Source organism: Acanthopagrus latus, chromosome 18 (assembly GCF_904848185.1).
Source record: "Acanthopagrus latus isolate v.2019 chromosome 18, fAcaLat1.1, whole genome shotgun sequence".
Taxonomy (NCBI): Eukaryota; Metazoa; Chordata; class Actinopteri; order Spariformes; family Sparidae; genus Acanthopagrus; species Acanthopagrus latus.
In genome coordinates, this window is record NC_051056.1 from 31,529,991 (window position 1) to 31,557,986 (window position 27,996).

At 39.9% G+C, this 27,996-nt stretch overlaps 1 protein-coding gene across 2 annotated transcripts; it reads right to left on the bottom strand.

Moving 5' to 3' along the window:
• Positions 1-1,920: 1,920 nt before the first annotated feature.
• Positions 1,921-27,690, bottom strand: npm1b (nucleophosmin 1b). Of its 2 annotated transcripts, XM_037077089.1 has the most exons (11): positions 27,511-27,690; positions 27,120-27,202; positions 24,041-24,160; positions 23,617-23,710; positions 22,456-22,547; positions 19,718-19,782; positions 19,498-19,570; positions 14,288-14,386; positions 8,706-8,801; positions 8,539-8,613; positions 1,921-7,311 (listed from the first exon to the last, which is right to left on the bottom strand). In XM_037077089.1, exons 1-11 carry the CDS (start codon positions 27,557-27,559, stop codon positions 7,258-7,260), a joined length of 900 nt encoding a protein of 299 aa, XP_036932984.1. In that variant the 5' UTR covers positions 27,560-27,690; the 3' UTR covers positions 1,921-7,257. The 2 variants fall into 2 exon arrangements, with proteins under 2 accessions (XP_036932984.1, XP_036932985.1); XM_037077090.1 differs by lacking the exons at positions 27,120-27,202; positions 27,511-27,690 and adding an exon at positions 26,914-27,039.
• Between the last annotated feature and the right edge of the window lie 306 nt (positions 27,691-27,996).

Here is a 27,996-nt window from a genome sequence, read left to right on the forward strand (position 1 = left end):
GTGAAGTAATGCCTGACTCACTCTTCAGGTAAGAGCTTAACCAATTTATATCATTATGAAGTCCTGCTTTGAAGTCAATGCCTGGACTTCAGTGCCGCCCAGTGGCCTCAGCAAACAAAGTGCTTATTACAATTGAAGAAAAAGTTCACATTTTTACTACGGTGTCTAAAAACTATTTCAGCCAGAAAAAGTTCAGCCACCGCTTATATGAGGATTCAGTCAAGTGGGTGTTTTCCAAATCTAGTCTTCTCTGTATGACACAACCTTTGTTTAACAATCCTGTTGTCACAGTTTCTGTTGAAAAGTAAAAAGACACCAACCCATATGTCTAACTCAAGACAGCTGAAGCTTCTTATTATCTTAATCTGAACTTTAAAACAACGTTTTGCACAGAGCAATGAGGTTGGAAAGACGCCTGTCAGTTAACAATAGTCGCTCAGACCGAACCACAAACCTGGAGAATCACGATTTGACGACCTGGGAATGAGACTCAGCTACTGTTTTACTCCACCTTTGGCTGTCCAATTATTTTAGCTGTACTTGTACATACAGATGGGTACTTTCATTTATAGCAAAACATACTTTATAAGTTCATGTTTTGTATGCAAAAATCTTAATTTGTGAAGTCACTTACATACTGACTAATGCTGTTAAATAAATGCAGTCACTCAAGTATTTGAGGAAGAGCACTTTGTTACATTACATCTCTATCAAAAACGTCCCAGATCATCAAGCAGCATGTCCACTCGTGTCCACTCGGACAAAAAAACCAGCAGAGCTTATGTTGAAACATAATTGGGGCCCTTTGAGAGATGACCAATCAGAGCAGACTGGGCTTTTCGGAAGGGGGTTCTTAAAGTCCGTGTAAAGCAAATTCAGCCATTTTCTTCTAAACACATGAAATAGGTCATAAATATATTTCTTTAAAACATGTAAAAAGCCTTTCAAGCTAGGCTCACAAACTGTTTCAAAATTTCTGTCTTCAGGATTTAATGGGCGGTTCAGAAATCATAGCCGCGGTACACTGCTGCAGAAGTGGTATAAATACATTCAGCGCACATTAGCAGCGGTGGTTTTCTGCTCGCTCTGGAGTCTTGGCTAGCATCTCTTAAGATAGTTTGCATCTAGCTAACCAGTCATGTCTCCTCCACGTCGCTCGTGCATCTTTGCTGGATGCCACAGTGTGCAGAGTAATGGCGACGTTTGCTTATTTAAGTTTCCTACGGACTACAACATAAGGGACTATGTGCTGGCCACCGGGAGAGAGACGGGAGCAGCTAGCTCAGACGAAGTCAATATGTGAGTTATCATTTTCTGTGCACATGCAGCATACATGATTCAGTTATTTCATAACTAAAGCTATTCCACAGCTGGTATTATCCCTGACAACTGACAAAAATTGGGCTAACGGAGTAATTGGGGAGCTTGTGATAATAAAGTAACTAGTATGGAAAGTAAGAACATGGAGGAGGCTCCCTCCTGCTTGTGGGCGTGGCTCCACCACCTCTAACTGACACGCTCCCAGCGTTTCACAGCAGAGAAAAGTGCTTGTTCTTCCATGATTTTGAGACCTAATTTTATATACTTGGAGATTGTTTTAATCTTTCACATTTGGCTCAGTGGTCAATGACTTGTGTTTCTGTGGTGTGACAAACTCATAACACACATTTCTTTCTGCTTTACACGGACTTTAAGGAGATAAAGGGTGAATAGGGGTGCTGCAGGAGTGGAAATTTTAAGATTATAAGATTATGTAATATTACATTTGTTAATATTAAAGCTATTCTAGTTGACACCCAAAACAAAAGTATGAACCCAAAAATCAACAAAATTTGGGACCTTGAAATAGTAGCTAATAATAGCTGACTTTTCTTTTTCCTTGGTCAACAGATAAAAAAATTCTAAATGAGGGACTCAAAACCAGCTGGGATTCACTTTATTCAGGGAAATATTACAGGTAAAATGAAATAAAAAAAAATAAAATGAAATAAATGGATGGATATGTTCATTTCGACAAATCATGAATGAAAGTCCACCATAAGCAATCATGCACTAACTAATCAATAAAATTTCACTAAATAGACAAAATGCACTTTCTATCAACACATGTTGAGGCGGCACAACCATCATTTCCTCTTATCAACTCAGATTTCACAATAGTACAGGGTTACAATTTAATTTGCATTGACATATGCAGGAAATATGAACCTCGTTTCTTGTCAGTTCAAAGTAAAGGTGCCTTTAAACACATACTGATGTTTCACAGCAGGTATTTCAGATCATAGACACGCAGCAATATTATGGATAAAAGAAATACAGAAGGGATCATTCAGTCGATACCATACAAATCATAGATACATCTCAGAACTACTTAGTCTGATACAATAGATATTTACTACTGCTAAAGAGAATCATTAAAAAAAGATTTCATACTTTAAGCTGTTCTAAACTCAACATTCTGTAGTGCCAATAGCCTTATAGATTGCAGTTACATTTCAGTGTTAGATGCAAATGTAATTGTCGGAAGCCACATTTCAAACAAATTGTATTTGTTATTATGTTATTAAGTGTTTAAAAAATAATGACAAAGATCAGCATTTTTTTTCTTGGACAAATGTTGCTAATTGAAAATTCCTCACAATCAAAGGAGGACAACTAATGTCAGGTTAACACCAACAGTATGTTAACATTTAGAGAGGGGTTATATACTCAACATAAAATATTTCTACACCAAACTAAGACATTTCAAATAAAGATTATGACAAGAGATCCAAGCTGCAAAACCAGGTATTAGCTGGGACGGATTAAGCACAGACTCAAATCTAATTGTTCAGCTGCCGTACTTGTTAATAAACACTACAGATCTATTCACAGAGAAGTTCATCAAGTTGGATACGAGGGGAGTATTAAAAATGAGTGAAGGACTCATACACAAGCCAAAGATGGCAACCTGCTCCTACTGAAACCTTACAAGCAGGACATCACAGATACTTAAAATGTAATGCCTCGATTATCAGGGTGACTTTAATAAGTTTAACTGTAGAGTTTCAAATATCCTTTAGAGACAACATTAAGGTTGGCCCTAGCTGTTTGATGGGTTAAAGATGGTACCCAACTGCCAACATTTGGCTCATAAAAAGCATTACACAGGATCATAAACACATTATAAGCACTGAGCAAGTGTAGCTTATTGTCACCAGAGCACCGATATACACGAGTGCAAACAATTATGGGGCTGAGTACTACATGGGGTTTCTGTAAATGACGTCATGTCGCTCTGATGCAATTTTCTGATGTATACCTTATGATTATGTTGTAATAAATAAGATAATCCATGTTAATCACATGCTTGTGCTCTGTGTTTAGTGCATTAGAGCACACTGACATACACTAAAAAACAGCGTTGGTGCCACATCGTAAAAAACCTCCTGGAGCTTGTTAACAATCTATTAGCCATGTTTTTAACATTTTGTATGTAATGTATTTACTTTAAAGAAAAACATTTGAGTCAGGCCAGCTGGTTTTGGTTTTAAAGAGATCATAATACTCTCATGAACACTTTTGATACATATCATTTTGGGCTGAAATTGCTGCATTGACTTTTCTCTCTCTCGCTCTCTCTCATAATGACAGACATAAATAGCTTGATATGAATTGAGACTCCCAAAAAAAACGGGTCCAGTTAGCTGATTTGTAATATTTTCAGGCTCTCTGGGTACTTAATTACATTTGTTTTGGAAATATAAAAAAAACCCAAACATTAACAATGACACCACTCTCAGAAATGTCATGTGTGTTTCTGGTAAAAACATGGGATGAAACATTTCTTATTTACTCAACAGATTGATTAAGATATAAAACAGTAGTACAATTTAAAAAAAAAAAAAAAAAAGCATCCTTTTTTTAAGGGAATTGCTTTCTAAACAGTTGAATCTTCTTATCATTGCAGGAAACAAAGTGACCCTCGGTGCTGTTTGCCAAGTTGTTAAAAAATACAGTTCTGCTGCTGGAGTTTGTATGACTAATCCAAGTGTTCGATAAAAAAAAAAAAAAAAAAAAAAAAGACAAATTCCTGTACAATATTTATAAAAGCAGACAAATAAAGCTCAGCCTCAGTTTTGCCAAACAGAAGTTAAAGTAAGACAACAACACTTTGGAGGAAAAAGGTAATGTCAATGTCCCTCAGTATCAACACTCTTAGCCATCTTTGTTTATACTGCTCCAATTCACACCAACTGGGACTCTGATTCATCTCAGTCTACAGTAGAGATATTTAAAGGCACATTCTGCAATATCTCCTATTGCATTATTAACTTGACGTGGACAGTGTCATTGATGTGCACCTGAAACCATGCTCAGCCAGTATTAACAATTTTCAGAGTTTCATTCTTGCAGTTCCAATGCAAACGTGCAAAAATATAAGATGAATGTAAGATGTATCCATGCTGATCCCACCTTCCACAGGTAAGGAGAGGAATAGCTTCAGTAATTAGACAGTTATACCACCTGCAATTGCTGTCATTTTTACAGCCGTTTGATGTTTAATGAGACCTCGTGTGTAGGATTTCAAAATGTCTCGCAAGTCCTTCAGGAAGTATCACAAATGTGAAGATATTGTTGTAAACATCACAGACCTTAACCAAGTTCTTTCCTCCTCTGGCTTTACATAAGCCAAAAACTATAAACTTGTTGTCACTAATAACTCACATATCTGCTATTATTGCAGATGTACAAATTTGCAGGTGCATTAATTGCATGTAGGTGCTGAAAGTGCAGCAAATATTCCTTTTCTGTAGATAAGCAACATAGTGTGCTTTTCATTATGCAACATTGCTCCCTGCTTCCAGAGGTGGGGAAAATTTCTGATTCTTTGATGCGTCCAATTCTCTCTAGAATGATGATGTCTCGAAGCAGGTAAGTTAATCATCAGAATATTAAAACTGAAATTAGTTCGCCCGCGGCAACTTTCAGTTCTCCAACTGCAGAGCGCTACAGAAAGCACCTGTTGATTCTCTGCTGTACATGCATGCGCAATGAACACATATGTGCGAGTTAGGACGTACACAGTTTGTATGGTGTGTGGAACTCAACTTAAATACTTCGACAACACAATTAATTTGAGAAAACACCTAGGCGAGAAGCAGTGACCTGTTGCCGATGCCAGCAAGAGAACGATCAAGCAGGCAGTGGCACAGCTTCAACTGAACCCTGAGAGAGCGAAGCGGATTACCAAATCCATTGCAAGTTTTATTGCATTGGATTTAAGACCGTATTCAGTTGTGGAGAACATGGGTTTTCAGACAATGGTGTTCACTCTTGAGCCAAGATACAAAATACCATCTTGGCGTGACTTCACTGACACAGCCACACTGACGCTCTACAGGGAAACTAAAGGCAGGAACACACCGGCCCAACCGTTGGACGCCTGAAGCATTTGGAGAGTCTCGGACGAGGTCGGGAACAAATATGTTTGGTGTGTTGTTCAGCTGCGTTGGAAGCTTTCAGAGCCGCGCAGATCTTGTCTGCTCCGTCTGAACATGTGAAGTCTGAGGAGGAGGGCGGTCGGATGAGCCATTGGGTTCTCTGATTGGCTGTGTGCTAACGAATCAGCGCAATGTGTGGGAGGGTTGGAATACTGTGTGTGCACTGCTACGCACTCCATTCCGTCATTCCCCATTTTCATGCTTTGCAGTCCTGGCAAAAGACTAGTTGTTACGTCCGTTCAGGATGAATTAATCTGTGTTCGTTTGGTAATGCCTCGCTGCGTGTTTAGCAGCTGTTTTTATCTGAAATAGTTACGTTTCGTTTTGATCTAAAGTAAAGAGAGTTGCGTGCATAAGCCTTTCGTTTACAACTCACAAGTGCCACACGCTTACTGCACTTCGCGCAAGCGCAGAACGTACACACTACTGTGCAGTAGGCAGCACGTCGAAGCAGTGTGTTTCAATGCAACTTTTCTGCTGAACGGGTCAGACAAGAGGCAACAGAGTGGTCGGATAAGGCAGTTGGACGTCTGGGCGGTGTGTGGGGGCCTTTAAACAGAAGATCTGGACACTTTAATGAAAGCGGGTAGATAAGTAGCCATGTTTTAGTATGAGAGCTGATATACAGGTGTGTTGAAGTGCATGCTGCATTGAAAGCTTTTTTTTATGTTTATATAGGCTACAGTATACCGTTTTTCCCTCACTGCCTGTAAAAAGAGGATTTTATTAATTAATGTTGATTTTTTTAATGATCATAACAAAAGTAAGAAGTAATTAGCAAAGTGAGTAACAAACTCAAATTTAATTATTATTATCATTATTTTTTTTTTTAAATCATGCATGGAAATGTACACAAAAAAATTGATGTATGAAGATGCATCAATAATCGTTTTAGAATCGAATCGTTGACCTCTGAGTCAGAATCGGAATCGAATTGTGAGGTGCCAAGACATTTCCACCCTACCTGCTTCCCTTTCTTCCATGTATCCTAACTCCTCCAGGTAAGAATATTAAAAAGAGATCTATGGAAGACAAGCAAGTGAGGGAAGTGAGGAAACACCTACGTTTCTCGCTCGAAGATACTCCAGAAGCCTCCTTCGTCTTTGATCCTTCAGTTGAATTTAAGGGACCGCAAGATACTCCGTGATGGAAGAGGGGAACGATTTCCCAGTCAAGGTAGGAAATCAGAAGCCAGGAAGCATGGAATGATGAAAATGTGAATATTTCATATCGGATTATCTTGACCATTCCTAAAATGTCACTGAAAACATCAGGAACATTCAGGATATCTATACTGTACGTTATCAAGTAAACAGCTTTTACAAGTCACTTATCAAAGAATATTCACGATTATCCTGATAATGGAAGTTAAACACAATCAGTGATCAGATCTGATTCTTATTTATCGTCCTATCCCAATAATGAAAAGCAACCATAGACATCTGCATGTCCTAACTGGTGGTGCCATTACTTTCCTTCCCTGTAGGTGGTGATGAAGTAGACCACTTCCCCTTGTGGAAAATTTGCAATCTGCTAAAGCAGGGATAAGTGAACTTGTGAGTGAATTACAAACTAGTTCCAGAGCATACTTTGCATCTAGAAACAGAAAACAATGACACCTGAATCAGTAATGGCTTTACCCATTTTCAGTTTTGTTCACCAGAAGTCAGAGTTTCAGAAGAAATGATGACATAATAAGGCCAAGTAGGAAATCTCGCTGACTGTGCCTTTAAATGTCTTGCAGGACGCAAAACATAGAATGCTTCAATGTTTGTTACTTCTTCTCGGTCTTCAGTGTTTGTACAAAACTCCAAAGGTCCTTGACCACCTAAGGAAGGTGCAGAGAGGGTAGAGAGGGGTAACAACAGAAGAGAAGAAATAAATGATAAATCATCCAAATGAAGTGCTATAAAGCGTTATACACATGACTCACTATTACTCTAACGTGCTTTTGTGCGTCTTGCCTGTGGGAACACTGAGTTTAGATGGGGCTGTTGGGGAACAACGAGGGGTTGGGTGGGGGCAACAGTACATACCAGAGTATATGACTAGGTGCTCCAGGTCTGACAGATCTCAGCCTTGGCTGATGAAACCAAAGCATTTCCACAGATGTTTCTACACACTGGGATCAACAAGCTCTCCCCAACCCAACTCTCCCCGCACTCCTTTCCCTGTCCAGCCGGCCCTGGTGTCGCTCTAAAGAGGTTTCACCTTCTCTCAAAGCTGTACAGTTAGCATTTTATCACCATAATGCAATCACATATGAATGTTCAAAATGAATGTTCCCTTTTCAAGGGATCACCATCTTACAGATGCTTTGATACCTTACAAACACAGCTTTCTTTCAGACACAGTGCCTGAAGTAATTCATCTGTGGTGATAATCTAAAGGTTTCTTAACCCTAACCCTATCCCTTCTGGGTGATTAATTCATGCTCAGCAATTAATGTTCAGGAGCTGTTGTTTTTCTTCTGAAATGACAAGCAGCATTAGAAAAGATTTAAGCCCTGCATTTACAAAACCCCCTTGTCTCTGAGTTGGTCAAAGGCCTTGAATGTGAAAGAGACTGGTACCATCCACATACCACCAGTCCCTTCATTAGGGCTACAAAAGACACACAATCCAGTAAATCACTGAGAAAGAGTTTGCTGTGGCAGGTATACTCCCATTCCATCTCGAAAGAGCCCGCTGACACCAGCGGAATATAATTCAAAGAGAACATACTGTGCTGGAGAGTCGTTTCAGGCATAATGGACAGTGTGAGGAATGAAGACGGTGTGAGGAACAATAATGCATTCCTGGGTATCTATCACGGCAAAAAGCTCTTACTGTGATTCCAAACTCCCGACAACTGGAATATTTCTAGAAAACCACCAAACTATATATAGCTTTGTTTGAGAGACAAAACGCATAAACTGCAAGAGCAAAGAAGCCAGACATTGATATAAATTGTACATGAGATGTAAGCATTGAAAATGTAAAAAGAAATCAAATTAAATACAGAAATACCCACAATTACATACACATAATATATCAAATGACTCAAGATTACTTACTTTTTTGTCTGAGATTTTAAAAGAACTCTTCACGAAATTCTCAAACTTCTGCTCTGTCTTCGGTAGAGGTCTTCCCTGATGAAAAAGGCCATTAAATCATCAGCTTAACTGTGCGTCAGACATTCAATTAAGAGAAGTAATTTGCAAAAAGAGGATGACAGCCTTACCTCCTTGGCCGCTGTTGACAACTTGCTCTTAATCTCATTCAGAGAGGGAGATCGAGACGGTCCGGCCTGTGGTTTGTCTTTTCCTGGGGCAGGTGTCTTAAAAGATATACATCACTTAGATAAGAAACAGTGATTGATATGTCAAATACAGAGATATTTACAATGTTGCAGATAAAAAGATAACTTCATATTAGGCTGAAATATTTCTTCTTATGCTCTGCTCTTGCTTTCATCTTGCATTCATTTTTCTGATTTGTACTTCACACAAAAATTGCCAACTCTAACTCATTGTCCATTTACTGACCAACAGCTACAGCCAGTCTGGGCTGCAGCCATATCGTGACCCATTTCGTCTGGGTCTGTGTTTACAGGCTTGGCATGTGCAACCAGCTGGAAGACGATGAAAGCATCAGAAAGGACAACAAATTCTACCCTAATTACACCATCTTTTTTATGTTTTACAAATACATCAGGTACAAATTATGCTTTAATTGTTTGCAAGCAGGAGAGGGCAAACCCCAACCCTCCAATGAGTAATAGAGATTGTTTGTCAATTGTATTTTTCCCTTGATGGTAAATCCCAAATACTGAATTAATAAAAAAAAGGTCAAAGTGCAACCAATGTTCTTGTTTCTCAATAAAAGTTATGCTGACAAATCAAATTAATGACTTCACCAAGTGAAGATCACATAGTGGAGACTAAAACAATACTGTCACAAACAACCTTGATGCTTTTCCAGCACACAAAGAGTCCTCTGTGTTTGTGAAGCTGAGAGCAGCACGAGCACGGAACCAGCGGACTCACCGGTGTGTCCAGACCAGGGCAGCTGAGGCCCCAGAGGTCCTAAATTAGTGTATGAATGTGACACAACAACAACCATATGCTGCGACTGCATGTTGCACAAGCCACAGAGCTTGTCCTTACATGCAAAGGCAGTGTGGAATCCAGCGAAATTGCAGGGTTTCATTGATAGCTAGAGATGCATTTAAAAGAAGGGGAAGCCATGAAAAAAGCAGCTCTTTACTCTTTGAATCAGAGATAACCCTAACCCTCATGAGCAGACAGACAGCTGTCATGTAATTAAATTTCTATCTGATTGTAAACAGGTTTGGTCAGATTTTCTACTTGATGGTCATGTTACTTAAACCAAAAGCCGCTATTGACACCGATTTGTCAGAAATGAGCGAATATCTTTGTGGGGCTGTCCAAATAATGATTTTGGGGCTTCAAAGCTTCACAAGGATTACCCAAGATTATTCAAAGCTTCGACAGGGGACGACAACAACATAAGCTGTCATACTTTCCTGAAACTTGTTGTTATTATTTACTTGTCAGCTCAACTCTTGTAATCAGTAGCTTTAGTACACCACATCATAGACATGTACACTATGGCTCAAACCGCTGTACATGGTCTTGACCTTGGGTAATCAAGATGTAGGTGAAAGTGCAGGTCACCATTCTACATTTAGGAATGTATTAGTGGAATAAAAAGCAGGTTTCTTAATTTCCCCAGTTCTTATACAACTGGAAGGGATTTATTTTCAAAGCCAACATCCATACCTGACCCTGATGGTACATTTTTTTTAGATAAAAGCATTCAACAGTCACCATGTGTTACTACTTGATACTTCAAACACCTTTAGGAGCTTCAGGCTTTGAAAACAAGTGCATGACTTGAAATGGTTAAAAACAGGTGGAATGATCATGACAAAATAAATTCCCTCTCAGGTTTGAAAAATGCAATTATCTGTCCCTGTCCCCAAAAGATCAGCATTTTATGGAACAGATCAAAAGGTATAAAATGAAGAAAACCTTGACACACACATACTTCACTTAAGAAAAAAAAAGAGCACATATGCTGCTGGCTCCCAGCCAGACAAATTCACTACGTATTTATTATTTATGGGCAGCTCTGTACTTCCAAAGGACAGCTGTGGACCTGAAACAGCTGATAAACGCACAAAGCCAGCAAGCTTTTTCATCTGGGCAAGAGTCTGATTACAGATGCCATGAGACATGGAACTTAATCACAAGCACGCTATCATTTGATGCAACCTCTTGTCTTCAATCCAGTGCAAACACATGTTTGTGACACCTTTGGTCATCAGGTCTTTCCGTGTCATTTGTTGGAATGTCTGGGGAAACTTTCAGGCCACTGGGAACGGTCAAACAACTTGTATATGCAAGTAAATGGGCTTGTCTTCTCAACATTTTTCGTGCAAAACAAGTCCAATCCACAGAATCATAGTTATAAGCAAACATCCTTGAACTCACTGGAAGAGTAAATAAGCACTGACAGGACATGCACCTGCTCCAACATATGTCAATCAGTCGCTAAAACAATGACTCATACCCTTTTGAGATTAGTTTTAGCGGAGTGGTTAACAACTTTACGACTCTGACGTGTGCTTGAAGGCATCAACTTCTTCTCCAAACCCATCAATCAAAAGACACCAGCTGCGAGATAAAGTTACTTCAGATCAGCACAACTCGAGTTAGCTGGTTCTCATGTCGAGCCTCTTATGCAAGAAGGTGCAGCTACATGCTGGGCTGTGAGAGGCAAAAACTGCAGCTCTGGCAACAGATCTGACAAGCCAATCTAATGACCAGTCACCTGCATTTAGTAAAGAAAAAACAGACATCCACGCCCCCTTCCTTGCTCCTCAGGGGCATCTGGAAGCGCAAGCTGCACCAGACATCAAACGCTGGTAATGAGAGCAATTGGGAAAAGGTGTGTCCAGGAAGTGAGGGGTGTGAAGAAGTTGTAGCAAGCGAACAGTTGTTGTGCATAAGTGGAGAGGGGATGGGGGCAGTTCAAGCTCCACGGGCCAGAAAGTTAAACTGGCGGGATGGTTTCAGCACTTCAGCTGCCCGTCAGCTAATCCCCCAGAGCATTTCAAGAGCCACTGTGTTATGTCTGGACAACGGCCACTACAGAATTAGCTGCACTCTCCCACACACCAAGAACTCTGGCCCTGGGGGGAATGGCTTTCTCGCCTTAGGAATTTAGCAATCCTGCAGCTCCATGCTTAACATGATGAGAATTACACAGCTTTCTTTCAGACAACAGAGATGAGGTTACAATGTTCTTATGTGCAAGTGAGATAGTCTGCCCTAAACACAAGTCGTGTCTTATCAAATCCAGTCAACAGTCATCTTTATCACTGTAACAATTTGTAAAGAGAGTTGCTTGTGGATTTGTATTCCCGTGTGTATGTGTCTTACAAGGGGCTGGGATTTGGGATTTGGGATTTGGGGGGGGCATCAAAGGTGGCTGCAACACGAGACGGTGGGGTCAGGCCAAGGGGTCGCTGGTTTAAACCTTGCCCCAGGAAACCAGTTTAGAGGTCAGGTGTGTTTGCTTAAAGAGAGGCAGAGTTCAAGCTTTGGGTTTTGAGAGGCGGCCGTCCAAGACATTCCATCCAAGAAATCAACTATCAGGTTAAGCTAATTGCAATGTGCTTTTATCACATTCCATGGAGGTAGAAGGGGAAGGTCTTTGTTTTAATTGTGCCATAATTACCACTATTCAACACCACTTGTGTCTTCTCAAGTTTCAGCAGAACTTAAGGTTTTGCAGGATGGAAAAAAATAAAAATAAAAGAATGATAATGTTATTATTTTTACAAATATGATTGCAATTAGGCCTGTCAGTTTAATGCCTTAATTAGATTAATTAATTACACTGCAAATAAACGCGTTATAAAAATTAATGCAATTAATTTTGAGATTCTGAGTGGCAATTCACTGTGCGAGCATTTTCAATTTGGGTCATTGAATGACCCGTAGGCTACTTGGCAGTGGCACATCACGGTAGCACTAGCACCGAGAAACTTGTCCGGACGTGTTCGTCACTTCCCACCTGCGTCGCTAGTCAAAGCAGGGTGCTTTTGGCAGCTCGGTCTGCGGTTTTAGACAGAGGCTGGCAAATCGAGGGTCTGTTTTGGTCCACCGATTTTCCACCTCGGAGGGAACACTTATTTCCACCTCGCCTGCTATCTAAAAACGAGGCAGAAATGTGCTGGCCTCTGAAGTGAATTTTAACAAAATTAGGGGATTAACAGCCCTTACATACATAAGTTGCACTACTGTTTACATTCACGTTTACATTTGCACTACTGTTACTTGCCTTGTCTATTTATGTCATTTATAATGTCAAATTGTACAGTTGTCTATTTATTTTTCTATTTTTCTATATATTTATACATGTTTATTCTTTTCTATATGTTAAGTCACTAGAGGTTGAGAGTAACGAAATTTCGATTCTCTGCTTGTCCTGTACATGCTGCAGAATTGACAATAAAGTTGACTTTGACTTTGAAAAGATCAACTTGTTTGGTCCAGTTTCCATCCATCCATCCATCATCTGTACACATTATATGTACGCCGCTTAATCCTCTGCAGGGTCGCGGGGGGGCTGGAGCCTATCCCAGCTGACTTAGGGCGAAGGCAGGGGACACCCTGGACAGGTCGCCAGTCTATCGCAGGGCTACACATAGAGACGAACAACCAGGCACACTCTCATTCAAACCTACGGACAATTTAGAATAATCAATTAACCTCAGTATGTTTTTGGACTGTGGGAGGAAGCCAGAGTACCCGGTGAAAACCCACGCTTGCACAGGGAGAACATACAAACTCCACACAGAAAGATCCCAGGCATCCCAACCGGGACGCGAACCGGCGATCTTCTAGCTGTGAGGCAGCAGTGCTAGCCACTGGGCCACTGTGCAGCCCTGGTCCAGTTTCTTTGGTTTAAAAAAAAAAAAAAAAAAAAAAAAGAAAGCACTACATTATGCACTGCATTTTGATTGCAGGCCTCATCAGGCCTTGTCATGTTTGTTGCAAAGAATGAGGTTTTACATTTGTTGCTCTCCACTAGTTAATTCAGAGAGTTCAGTTCTTTTCTGCATATATGGCAACAGCTCATATCAACTCATACTGCATCATAGTTGTTTTCCAATAATGCAGCAAATAAATGCACACATTTCTTCTTCAACAACTCTGCTTTCTTTATCCATCATTCCTTTGCATGGATGTCATGATGTCTTCATTAAGAATATATTTGTGGGTGTAACATTCTGGCTGTCTAAACAAATCAAGGTAAATTATACTTATTCATCATTCATATAACTTTGTAAATAATGTTGAAAAACAAAAGTAAGGGGCCTTGGATGGCTATTAAGATGGGAATTTTGCATGGAGGAGGGACCTTTGGCATTTGTTGACTGTAAAACCTTTTGTGCAGTGTAATGTGTTGACTAAGGATGGACTCATGTGAAATACTAGGCCGATACCCATGTTCAAAATAACAATTTGTCTTGTTATACATTCTCCCTTTTCTACCAGGGATAAATAGGAAATCATCATTTGAATATAACTCAACTGCTTTAAAGTCACTCTCCTTGTTACACTACCGTTGATATGCGATCACAGAAATGTATAAAACAACCTTAAATATAATTCTTTCAAACAGGCCAACGGCAGTCTACAAGATAAATTTGGTGCATCCTTTATGGTATTTTTTTAAGTAACTAACCACAAGAAAATAAAACTGAGCAGGTGATAAAGCCTTTCCTACCTTCATCTGTGGTCTGACAGCTGATCCTGATGGTTTTCCTGCAGGGCCGTTTTGTTTAACTGGAGTCTTGTTGGGTTTCTTTCCTGAAAACTCGAAGCTCTGAGAAAGAAAGTCAACCAAATTCATAAATAAAACATCCCTTTACTGAATACTAGGTTTTCAGTGAGAAAGTAAAAACAATAAGAACAAGAACACCATGTATTTCCTTAATTCTTAATATTAAAAGCTCATAAACTGTATGAATTAAATTGTTCATAAATCGTATTTGATCACAGTATAAAAAAACAAAGGTGGGATGTCAGCAAGGGGGCAGCATACTGAAGCTATACACAGCAAAAAATCTGGTCAAGGCTCCATGAAAAACTCTGAAGAAACGCAACAATCACACAACATTCTGTATATACTGTGGTAATAAACCTTGTTCTTGTCAGCTAGTTCTAAATTCTTAATATGTGTTCCTTTTTACCAATGCATAACACATACACTGTTTGAGGCTCTAGCATTTGTGCTGTATTGTTCTGAAAACTCCCATATCAAAGTGCTTATTGCCGTGCCTCTTTAATAGCTGACAAATTATAATTGGCATGAACCGTAATGTGAACCACATTTGTATAAGCGCTTGCAATTGTGGTCAATTTTCTTCAGTCTTTGGTCATGAAGTGTTCATGTTGTTTGTTCTCCCCCCGGTAAGTTCATATCAATGTTACAAGACTCTGTTTAAAAAGCATTTTAACCAATGAAGACAAAACCTGTAGAACAACAAGGACAATGGTCTATGTAATTTTAAAAGCAAAAGGAGTAGTGGCAGTCCTAATGTTAAATATTATCAATTAATTATGGTTATGTATCTCAGCAAAAAGGCTTCTCTGTCTACTAAAAACATAAATGCAATCAAACCAGGGAGGACCTGCAACCAAAACTGAAATTATCTCCATGCAGCCACTGCTACATGAAATTACAGAGGAAGCACTAAACATACTTGGTAATTTGTCACTGATCAGATACTTAGTACCCCAATAACCTGTCATTGTTCTTCTCTGCACTGGAGGCCTTCCCGTCAAGTTTCCATTGCTCTCAGTCACCTGTGTAATTACCTTGTAATAGCTGAGGCAAGTACCTGCATTTCCTGAGCACAAACCGTTTCTTCACAATCACTGGTATTCACTTTGGAATGGGCTAGAAGTGTAATTGCCTGTGTTGACATAACTGCTACAAGGCAATTACACGTTATTCCCTAGAGCAATGCCTAGTAATACAAAATGTTGTAAGACGGTTCCAGTGTGGTTGCAAAGGGGGTTTTTTTTCCGAACAGAGGGATATTAACACACGACCAACAGACTCAAGTAGAGAATGTGCGCTTTCTTCAAACCTTTCATAGATGAACCTGAGTGATAGTATGCATGTATGTGATTGGTATTTTAAACTCAGGATAACTACACAAGATTATATAATTTCCCTGAGTTCTTGCCCCTCTCCTTGTCTTGTCTTTCGCAAATGATTTGAACATAGTTCTTGTGTTATTCATTTGACGTATGGAATCAAACGTTAAAGCAGCTACAAGGAACTTTTATCTAATTTTAAATTCTGGTGGCTCCTGCAGACAAAAGTCATATATGAACCACCACCTAGTATCTAAGGATCTTTATACGGTGATTTGTCCAATCATAATAGCCAATCATAATAGTCAAACACACCAATCAGCCACAACATTAAAACCACCAACATGTGATGTGAACAGCATTGGTCATCTCATCACAATGCCGTGTTCTGCTGGGAAACCCTGGGTGCTGGTGTTCATGTGAGCGCCACTTGACATGCACCACACATCCAAACACTGTTGTGGACAAAGCACACCTCCTCATCCCAACACTACCCGATGCCAGTGCCCCCCCCAGCAGGACTATGTGCCCTGACACACAGCAAACACTGCTCAGGAACAGCTCGAGGAACACAATAAAGGGCCCAAGGTGTTGCCCTTTATTGTGTATTCCTTATGTCTATTCATTGTGATGTGTTCAGTTTGCCTAAAAAAGAGAGACTGTGGACACCTTGAAGCCCAGTCTCTAAGATGTTCAGATCTTCCACCCATACTGTAGACCAGTGGTTCTCAATTATTATTATTTTTTGCCCCTCCTAGAATTTTTGAGATTTGTGTGCTGATGTTAACACAGAATGTTTCATTTTGAAAAGTATCCAGATGTTATATTGTTATTTCGGCGCTTGACTTCCTGTCTACTTGGTGCAAAAATCAGCTGAATTGCTATGTCGTGCTCCAGCATCCGCCCGATATGTTCAGGAGGGCTCCGGACTGCCGGAGCTGGGACAGAGCAGATACGCAGCGCAGCGGACTTGCTGGACGTTAACTCAGACTTTTAAAGTGAAAGTGAAACCTATCGCCTCTGCTGGCGTGGCGGACCTAACACAGCGGACACATATCCAGTGGAATATTCCCCCCAACACCTCTTTGAGAATCACTGCTGTACACAATGTCTCAAGGCTTGTGCTGGAGTTGTCCGTGCTGCAACCCCCGAGTTCTTGGATCATCAGAGAAGCAACATTTTTGGAGGTAGTAGTGGAGCCCTGCAGCCAAAAATTGGTCAGGTCCCAGAACTCCAAAAGACACCTTTACATGTGTTTGTCTGAAGACATTTCCTTTCTTGACGCTGGCCTCTTTTTTGGACATTTTTGGCTGAACAAGGGAGTCTTGAATAGAATTAAACTCAGCTGTGTCCTTTTCTTAACATACTCTTAAAATTACTCTAAATAACAGCATTGGTAAAGCTGTGCTGCTCTGATAGTTGTCTCAAATAATGATGTCAGATTTACATATCATAGCAATGCTATTCAATTGCTATTCAAAGATCTAAATGTAAGTTCAAGTGTCAGCTACATTCCTCACATATTCACTCTTTAGAAAAACATCAAAATTATGCACCAAAAAAAATTGCAAAGTTTCAGTTGACTGCAACTGCACCTACATCCTATAATTCTATTAGGGTTAAAGTTAGAGTTGCTGATACTCGTAATCCATTTCAATACAAATACACTTTCAAATCAATACTAAATGATACTGTTCAATACAAGCAGAGATGCCAGAACTCCAAATCCAATGATGTTTCCAGAATTCCTGTTTAAATCAAATGTATCTTATCAAAAAAATGAGTAAACTATACTAAGTAAACTAATCTATATCTCACACCCAAGGCTATGGACACGTTTTTAGTTGGCACTAACAGAAATAAGGTTTGATAGCACAGAAAAAAAGGTAAAAAACTGAATGGGGAGGCAAAAAAAATTAAAAATTGCTCCCAGCCCTCCTTTCTAGAGTTAAACAATAAGACAGGATGGGCATGTAGTTAAAGAGAAGAATGGTGACGAAAGAGATTAAGGTCATGGAGGGGAGGGGTATGGGGTGCAGGAGTTGGAGGAACTGGAAGGGAAGACAACAGAATAAATCAACAGGTGACAGAAGTGCTCAGCTGTCATCTGGCCCTGAGGCAAGTCTCAGCGCTCACGTCGCAGGTATGCGCATCTGCCCTGCTTTGATCTTTTGGCTGGCACAGTTTGCGCTGGGATAGCGTGTTTAAAAAAAGGGGTGGGGGGAGAAATCACAAACAGACACCGACGTAAAAATGAGGCAGATACACACATGCACCCACACACTAGCAAATGATTGTGGTAACACGCAAAACAAGTGTTCAAAGGCAAAGGCCAGGTGCGAAGCTGAAATGGCATGAGAGACGATAAAAAGGAGCAATCATATTAACAGTGGGATGACAGAGGGACAAAGATATGCAGAGTTACAGAAAAATGGGGGAAGATGTTTCCCATAACTGGTGTGTGTGTGTGTGTGTGTGTGTGTATGTGTGTGTGTGTGTGTGTGTGTGTGTGTGTGTGTGTGTGTGTGTGTGTGTGTGTGTTTTTGCAAGTATGCATCTGTACTGTACTGCTGCACATTTAAGTGTACATGTCTAAATAGTGTATATACTTTTGAGTGTGCGTGCATGCACGTCTGTGTGTTAAGGATAACACAGTGCCGTCTTGTTGGTGAGACAGTGCGAATTCAAGCAGATTACAGAGAAGAAATCCAATCATTACACCACACAGACCCTGTGTTTTACTCGTGGAAAACAGGTGGGTACATGAGCGAACAGGATGAAAAAGTTCCATGTTGTGTCTCATACGGAAAGGTGGACGGTCAGTGGGTGCATGAATGGGAAGGGCCCACTGGAATTAAATGCTACTATAGGATACAGTCTGTGGGGGTTTGAATGATGTGGTAGAAAGGAAAAGGGAGCAGGCAGACAGCAGCAACACAGATACATTCATTTAAGGCAAAAAAACTGAGGGCCAGCCCTGGGCTACCCTGACACCTGGTGGACAACAGGGGACTGGAAACACTCCAACTGAATTCATTCTATGGTACAAATTAAAATTTAGTGGCCTAGAAGGACATTCAATGAGGTTTGAACACTGAAAGAAGTGAATCAACAAAGGAGTTATAAGAATAAAAGTAAAATAATAAGAATAAAATGGAGCCTCTGTACAGTCTGGTTTTGACTAAAAAGCTTTCAAAACATGTATTGATCAAAGCCAAACAATCATCCTCTCATATTCAGAAACATTTCTTTTTTGAGTTCTGCTTAACGGACAGAAATGGATCAATCTGCCCTAATGAACCAAACACAGTTAACACTCCAGAACATGATTAAAAGTCGGTTTGCTGTATTTTTACGATACATGCCAACTTAATGTGATCGCGATAACACTGTGTCATGTAAGTTTTGAATCAGGGACATTGCAGATGCCTTATAATGGGTGTTATAAAGTATACTGCTATGCCTGAGAATATTGTATAATCTGCAGTAAAATAATGTGTCTGCCCATCTAATTATTCTAACACAAGTATTTGTATTCACTAAAGCCTAACTGCTTATTTATTTACTCTCTTTCTTCAGCAAGGATTTTCTGACCCTGGGTTCCCCCCTCAACAAAATCGGGAAATCTGCACCTCCCATACGTGACTTTACTTCTGTGATTTCTACTTGTATATGTGGACACAAATAATGATATCCTTGGAGAGTAATGCTGAACCTAAAAATATGTTACATCATGTGTCTGTCCATGTCTATACTATTACTACTATACTGTCACAATGTTTTCACAGATTCAGTTGAGTTTAGATTAGTTTTAGACCAGACCACTCTTACTTTTTTTAGCTCTTTTCCGACATTCTTCTGAGGCTTCACATCATTATCATCACTGTCATCATCTTCATCATCACTACAAAAAGAAGGAAGAGGAAAAAATTGGATAAATAAGATAAATAGTTATATTATTTGTACATCTGACTGAAATTCTCAACAGATATATGTGGTGTTTCTTTAAGGCAGGTACAGTGACTGAAAAACTGAAAATAAAGAAACATACTCATCATCATCATCATCCTCATCGCTGTCTTCTTCATCATCGTCAGAATCCATCTTTAGTTTTTTCTAAGTAGAAATCAAATCATCATACTTGTAAAGACAGCCTGAATGGAATTATTGTGGGATAACTATTAAACCATATACCGTCTTTTAAAAAAAAAAAAAATCGATCAGTCGATTAGTCACGATTATTTTGGCAGCATCTATTTCGACTTTGGTTTTACATCATATTCTCAGAGCAAATTAAAAACCCATGAAACATGCATTAGGAAAGATAATATTTTGAAACACAACTGGATTTTTAAATATATCAACTGAACTAATTAATAGTAATAATTACAGTTTTTAATTGATTACATATCTTACAAATGAATTATTATTATGTTATAAACCATTGCATTAAGTGGAGGTTTACTATTCAGTGTTTTATCCAATTTATATCATTACTGTTTTGTACTGATTTAATATCCTACATATGAATTAGCCCCGATATTGTTGTTGTCAGACAGAAAGCTCTTATTTGCAAATCTGACTTATTTTTTCATAATAAATTTTACTGGCCACCCTTCACATCTGTACATATTATTAGCCAATGAATGTATTCAGAGAGCCTGTCTACAGCTGGCCTCTTGTCTGATGATACATGGGGGAGTATTGGTTCACAACAACTAAAATCACTTTTTGGTTAGGGTTAGGGTTACACTAATGGATGAAGATGTCTAAAAAAAATGCAAATCCATTTCAGTTTGATTTGCTTGTAGGTTTGTAGGCTACTACGGAGTAGAGTTTAGATTCTCTACCACCGCCTGCTTTTTATTTTTTTTTTATTTTTAATGACTCAAAATAATGACAGTATTTCCAGCTAAAAAACGTGCATCTCTCTCCTCCCTCGATTTGTTGTTTGTGTCGCTGCATGGTGTTCCACATGACTTGTCCTCATGCTGAAACTGTGACTTGTAACACGTGCAGGCATGAAAATGGGTCAAGGGTGAAAAGGGTGAGAAGGTTACAAAAATGTTGAATATTTCATATTTAAAAGCGTCAATCTGATGCATTTTGAGAAAAATCAAGCAGAATTACAAGCCAGTGTGAATGTATAATGAAGTAGCTATACATGGTCACATTATGCTATATAAGAAATAAGACTGAGAACTTCTCTCATGAAGTGCTGGCAACACTCTGTGTTGATGCTATGACCTGCACCTTCTTCTTGTGCACTTCTGTTTGACAGTGTGCCTGCAGTGCATGGCTGCCCTTGTCTGCATAGTTAATGTGTTTCTGACAGAGAATGCAAAGTGCAACGTGTAAATCCCTGCTTAATGATCTTCCTGAACACAGTCTCTCCTAACACACTCTTTCTGGAAAAACAATATTAATGTTTGGGTTAAATTCTAGTTTAGCCCAATGTTAAAGTTAGCTAGCTAATCAGTCGTGAAAAGCTAATGTTGTTAGCTTGCGCCAACTTTACTTTCAGCCTCCAGTCAGTCCCCTCACCTCAGCACACGTCCTGAAAATGAGTTGTAGAAAAGTTGTTTTTATCATATTTAATTCAGGCTCCCTTCAGGCGCGCATATGTTCGCAGTTCACTGATAATCTCTGATATACTTCCATGTCCCGCCCATACCCCCCCAGCCCCCTGCCCCAAAAAAATACTTTCTCATCGGATATACACAATTCATGTATGTCACCTATTATGGTTTCAAAACGACAAATTTAGCAGAAATGTGAGTGATTTTCATGCCTGATACGTGACATCACTCCTTGAGACGCAAGAAGAAGGCAAAAATATATATATTTATTAAGAAAAATGACAAAATAATAGTAACGCACCATGACTTGAATAAGTAACTTTTATCTGTTTACTGGTTTGGAAATATTAACGCGGTAGATTAATCATTACTGAAAAAATTGGTCAGCTCATAATTACAGCCAATGTGTCTGTCCGTGCCAGGCCGGGCTAGGACTCAACATGCTTGGGTCGGGTCAGGCTTGATTTTTTGGGCCCAATCTAAGCTTAACTATAGAGTCACAGGTAAATTTGATATCATATATTGAGGATAGGAGGTTTCCGCCCGACAGCGACGATATGCCCCAAACCACAACAAAACAGATGGCTACGGCTATAACTCACTGATAAATAAGACAAATGACGTATCAGTTCAACTCGTCAACTTACTTGTCTGGCGTACATGCCACCATAGCTCCAGGGGACTTATGTTTCAGGTGCTCATGCCTGGCTGTAATGCTGCCATGAAATGACAGCTGTGTTTGAAAGCTTGCACGTCACGTTTCGCAGTTTTATTTTCAAAATGTTCCCACACTTTGGATGTTTCTGGTATCGCTTTCCTGCTCCCCTCAACATGTTCCGCCATCATACATATTCATCATTCTTATTCGAACCATCTTCTTCGTCTACGTCACACTGTGGTGCGCATTCTAGTAGCGATGCTAAAGGGATTTGTTCTGGCTCAAATCTTCTTTAAAGAAATCATAATAATAATAATAAGAAGAAGAAGAAGAAGAAGAATAACAATAATAATAACAACAAATATGACACGTTGACGTAAAAATTTCGTGTCGACAAATTTTTATTGTCGACATAATCGATTATGTCAACTAATCATTGCAGCCCTAACTGAATCATCAAAGGTTTAAATGCTTTTTTTAGGATAATTTTCCTTCAGAGTTGAAGGCACTTCTGAAACTAAGTGAATTCAAGGAACACACTGAGGTAGCTACCAATGCAGGCTTCTTCCCGGACATCAAGCTTGCAGGTCGCTTCACAGGTGACGTGTTGTTCTCCTCTTCTTCATCCTCTGAATCCTTCACACCTTCAAAACAAACACTGGTTATTAGAACTGCACATAGCACTGGTAGATTTGATATTTTTCTCAATATAGCTAATTTGCATAGTACTCGACTCATCAGCCTTAATAACCAGACATTTATGCCTGTATGCCCAAAGACTTCTTGTGGTTGAGGTGATTTACAATTTTTGAAAACCCATTTTATCATCTGCTCTGTTTCATACCAACACTGCCTGCCTTCACTACTCTAAACCGGCCAGTAGGGGACACATTGAGCAACAGCTGTTTCAATTTGCTCCCCAGATAATCTGGCAGAGATGTGAACTCTACATAGGGCACTCTTCTAGTTACTCACTGTTGCAATTAGAAACAATGCTATTGCTATTGTTACTATATGCATTTAGTCACAGTAAAAAAAGCAGCTGTTCAGTTTATTTTCTTCCTGTTATAGTGCTGTTACTTTTTATTCAAAATTCGAATATTTGTTCGAAAGTGGGGGGAAGAGTTCTTATTTGAATGTAATGACCTGTTCAAAATTAAAATGTACAGTCTATAAGAGCAACAGACCATTTGAAGTAGTTCGCCTTGTGATCCAGCAGAGGGCGCTCTAAATCAGCTGGACCTATTGCAGGCCCTATCAACCCTTGACCTATCAATTCAGCTAGTAATATTATGTTGTTTGCTAAGACAATGGAGGACACTAGCGAGCGAAGCCGTCCTGAGCAGACAATCATGACACTAAAGCATCTGAGAGGTAGTTTATGGAAGTATTTAGGGTTCTACATCGTAGATGGGAGAGTTTGTCGACTTCGTACAAAGCATCTTCCTTACTCTACAACGACAACAAATTTGTGTCATTTCAAATTGGTTCAAACTTGATTTTTTGACAAAGTGACAGCCCTATCCTGTTAGTAAGTTGTCCTTTACCATTAAAAAAGGCTCCATTAACTTCACTGTAAAGAAGGTGAAAGTTTAATTGATGTGGAGTATGATATGGTGAACTGAACATGAGTAGTATGTTAAAAATGTACATCTGTAATTCAAAGAGAAGAAATTAAATAGAAGCACTAGCAGCTGTTTCCTTCATACTCACTGACAAAATGCTGCCCGCTGATGTGAACTGGTCCAGAGCCAGACTGGAGGCGAAAGGTAACAGGAGGTGTGATCTCAAATCCACCTAAACTCATCTGGACAAGAAAAAGATGACAATTACAATGATTCAGTTAACAATTCAATAATAATCAATAGCAATTTGTATCCTTTTACAGGACATCGTATTTGTTTTTACATTATTCACAACTGGCTTCTGTATGCTCCATGATATGAATAAGCAGATAAATAAAGAGGCTGACAGCCACTTAACTTGTACTAATAATAGTTATAATAGTTTAAAATAAAAGGATACTACAAAACTACACTTATAGCTACTGCCTAATGGACATTCCCTTTTCATTACGTTACCAGCATTAAGTAGCTCCTGAAATAATTAAAAGCTGTCAATTCTGGTATTCACTCACTGAAGGCAGGACAGATGGCTTCAGGGCAACCAGTGGAACTTTGGATTTTTTCCCATCATAAGTGAGACCCTCGACCTCCACCATGTGGAACTTATCCTCAGCCTCGGCTCCCAGACACACCTGGAAAAGCAGCACAGCTGACTTCATACAACACCTCCATGTGTAGGAATCATCAGGATACTGTTGTCTGACTTGATCACAAAGCATGACAAAAGTGCAAGTTTCAACTGACAAATCTCAAGTTTCTTGTTTTTCCAGTAAGATTTTGTAGAAAGAGTTTTACCTCCAGGTTGAAATTTCTGTCAAATATCTGGTGACTGAATGATACAGTTTGGCTGATTAATGTGTGTATCAAAACAATCAATTAATGAGTAACTAAGTATTGGATGTCATTGTTTTAAGTTACCACTGCTTGTCGAGGTACAACTGTGCTGTTAATCTCTGACATGATAAGCAATTGTCAAGATATAATGTCGGGATTCAATAATTTCTTGCATTCTTTGTTTCACATTGTAGCAGTCCCATTGTTTGAGACTTGCTATGTTTTTTGGTTTGAGGCTTACTTTCAAATTCCCTCTGGACTGATTGCAGGTGATTCAGATCACCTGTGTGCAGGTGGGGAAACTGTCTCCTGATTGGAGAGTGGAACAGCTTGGGACGTTCCCCTCTCAACTAGTGCTGGGCGGTATGAACAAAAATGTATATGACGGTATTTTTTTTTTATCACGGTATATGACGGTGTTTTTTTTTTTCCACGGTATATGATGGTATTTTTTTTTTCACGCATAATCAGGTGTTCACAGCATTTTCTACTGATTGAGAGAGGAATTACTAGCCCCTTTTTAGATAGAAAAGGCACCACATTTTCTGCAAGGCTGCACTCTGCCGCCCTGTCTATCTAAAAAGGAGGTTTAATATTCCTTCTTTCCCAAAAAGCCGCCACTGGTGTAGGCATAAACATGTGATATGACCTGAGGCATGAAGTTGTGAGTGAACAGTGACATACAAAATATGCATCAGAAGAAATGTGGTGACACTTGATAGATTTACTGAATTATAGGCCCCTGGCCCATAGTCTCACCTCCTCAGTCAAACACATGCTGATGTTAAACCCCCGCTATTCAAGGAAGCGTGCAGCGGAGCGCCTCGCGTTAGCTGCCTCAAGCAACAGACGGCTAACAGGAATAAGGTTGAATTTGTCTTGAAAATAAGAGCTTTACATTGCACCCCACTGGAGTTTAGAATGGGGTTCCTAGCAGGGGGCATTTAATTTGAGAGTAGCGAGCGTTAGCAGCTAACAAGCTGACAGCTACAGAAACCAAGGAGAGCTAGCATCTCCCAGAGCTCAGCGGCTTTCCAGTTTCTCATCTTGACATCCAGGGATGAAGTCATGAACTGCCATGTCTATCCTAGCCATCTTCACTGTAACATAACACCAGAGCACTACTGTTTACCCTCACCAAGCATTGCAGTTGCACCATGCCTGCTTAGGAGCACAACATTGAAAAGGGTCCGGGCTGAAACAGTGTCACGCGGCGCAGCGTTCCTAACATTGTGTAATCAAATACACTGGTATGAGGGTCTATTAAAAATTCATATCATAACAAAAATATACACCGGTATTCGGTGTGAACCGGTACACTGCCAGCACTACTCTCAACCAATCATGGTGTGAGAACGCCCTTCTGTGAAGGCTTAAAAGAGGTGGGGAGATGGCCCCCAGGGGGCCCTCACCCTCATTCCTTTTTCTGAATCTGTCCTGTGCCTGTTCCAATATCCATACTTCCCGAACTTACTATACTTATTTTGAGTGCCTAGGGTGTTCCGATATCGATCGCAGTGAAAAGAAGTGTACCTAAAGGACCCAGATGTTGCCCTCATAATGGCAAAAACATTGAGTGTGCAACGATGTACACTTTACGCACTCAACGGCCGCCATCTTGTCTACATAGCGGAAGAAGCGGAGCCAGGCAGAGGCGCTCAGCTCTGATTTTTTTTTTTTTTTTTTAAATGGCTACCGAGATGACAGTGCCTGCAGCGCAGCCTATTGCAGGATTGTAGGATTGTAAGTGTTAAAAAGTGAAGTCGTAGATGTCTTTTGTTCACCATTCAAAGCGGGATGTTTCTGGCGGTTGATGAGCCGTGGCGGCTGTCGCAATCGTAATTTCCGGTAAGGGCAACACTCACTGGCTGAAATCTGCGTACTTAACAAGTGCGGATAGTGTATTACGTTTAAGTATGAATATCGGAACACAACACTGGACTCACTGAGAACCTCAGCCCCTGAGACTGCCAGCCAGAGACTCTGCTCTGTTTTCTTGGCAGCTCCACGTGGTTCTAGTGTTTGTGTCTGCGTTTGTTCTGGAACCCCTTGAAACCTGAAGCCCCTATACACCATCAGTTTGACATTTTATTTAACTGGGGCTTGTAGGAGCACCTTTCATTCTGATTATACCCTGAAGATGCATTTGATTATTGGTTTATTGTCCAAGTAGCTGACACTGGACCTCCCCTCTAGAGTTACATGTGTTTTGTTTCTACTTTTCCATATGTTGGGCTGGTCTGTAAGCAATTTACTGCTGGTAACATCATAACATTAAGCACCATTCTTTGTTTACTAATGCAAATAAATACACAGAGAGAGAAAGCAGTGAAAAGAAACATAACTGTGACCACTACTGCCTGACATCAAATCAGAGCAATATAACTGTGTGTCCAACCTTAAACTGTTCAATTAATAGTTTTAAAAATGGATTTTCTACCTGTGAAAGAAAAGAAAACTAAAGCTTGTTACCTCCGTCCACAAAACTTGTAAACAGTTTCCCTGTCTTTAGTGTATAAAACACATACAATGCATGAAATAAACACGTTACCTGTGTCATGGGAACAGAGATAAAGAGGAATCGACAGACAAAACAGGGATAACGACATAGATGTTTGGTCCAATTGTGACCTCATGACTCCGTGCAACGTCATCTCTTTATTAACCCTTCTGAGCTTTCCTTTTGAAACATGCGTTTGAGCGGCATCATTCAAGTGGAATAGTCAATCTACGTGAAATGGAAAGTGTCTTCCTTACTGCTTTGAGTGACAGCTGTTGCTCCGTATCGTCGTCGTCTACGTCAACTTTGAACTCCCGTTTGTCCGATTTGAGGGTACAGCCTAGTAGAGCAAACGATATGTGCAAGGTGTAACAAACCTGTCTGCACCCATATTAAACACACACATTCGTATGAAGCTGTTTGCGAGGCGGGGGTTTAGTATGTGCTACAGCTATCTGCATGCCTCGCTCAGCTAGCTAACAAAAGCGCTGAATTGGCGCGACCCGGGGCAGGCGCGTTCGCCAGCTATTCAAGCTAACTTCCTCTATCTCAATACCGATGAGTGGCTATTGGTGCGTAATAACATGGCGACAAAACTGATTGTGCGACAGAAAAAAAATAAGGCATTGTCGGAATAAGCGAGCTCACCAAACAAGTACATTTGTGGTCTGCTCACATCCGAGGTATCGTCCTCCATCTTTGCTGTGGGCGGTTACACTTCCGTAAACTCGCGTGACGGACATATCGCCGCGCCAATGGAGCAGCAGAACGTGCGGACGTTTCAAAACGCTCGAGCCAACAGCATTTCAGATTGTGCGGGACAAAGAAACGGAACGTTCTGCTGGCTCAACACTAGATGGAGCTGTCGTGATGAACATGGAGGTCTTCCTGTAAGTGAGTAACATTATAACAAATATATGAAAAATGTAAAAAGACTTTAATAATCACAGTATAAAGGTTTGACAAATTTCCCACATATTTCAACTAAGGCTTACTATGAGAGGATTATTAGATGCATACAGATTCATACAAATAATATAAATAATATATAATAACACATAGTTTTAACAATCTAAAGGTCTCCTACAAAGGTACATTTAAACAATATGCACAATAGCACAAGGCTCATCAAGA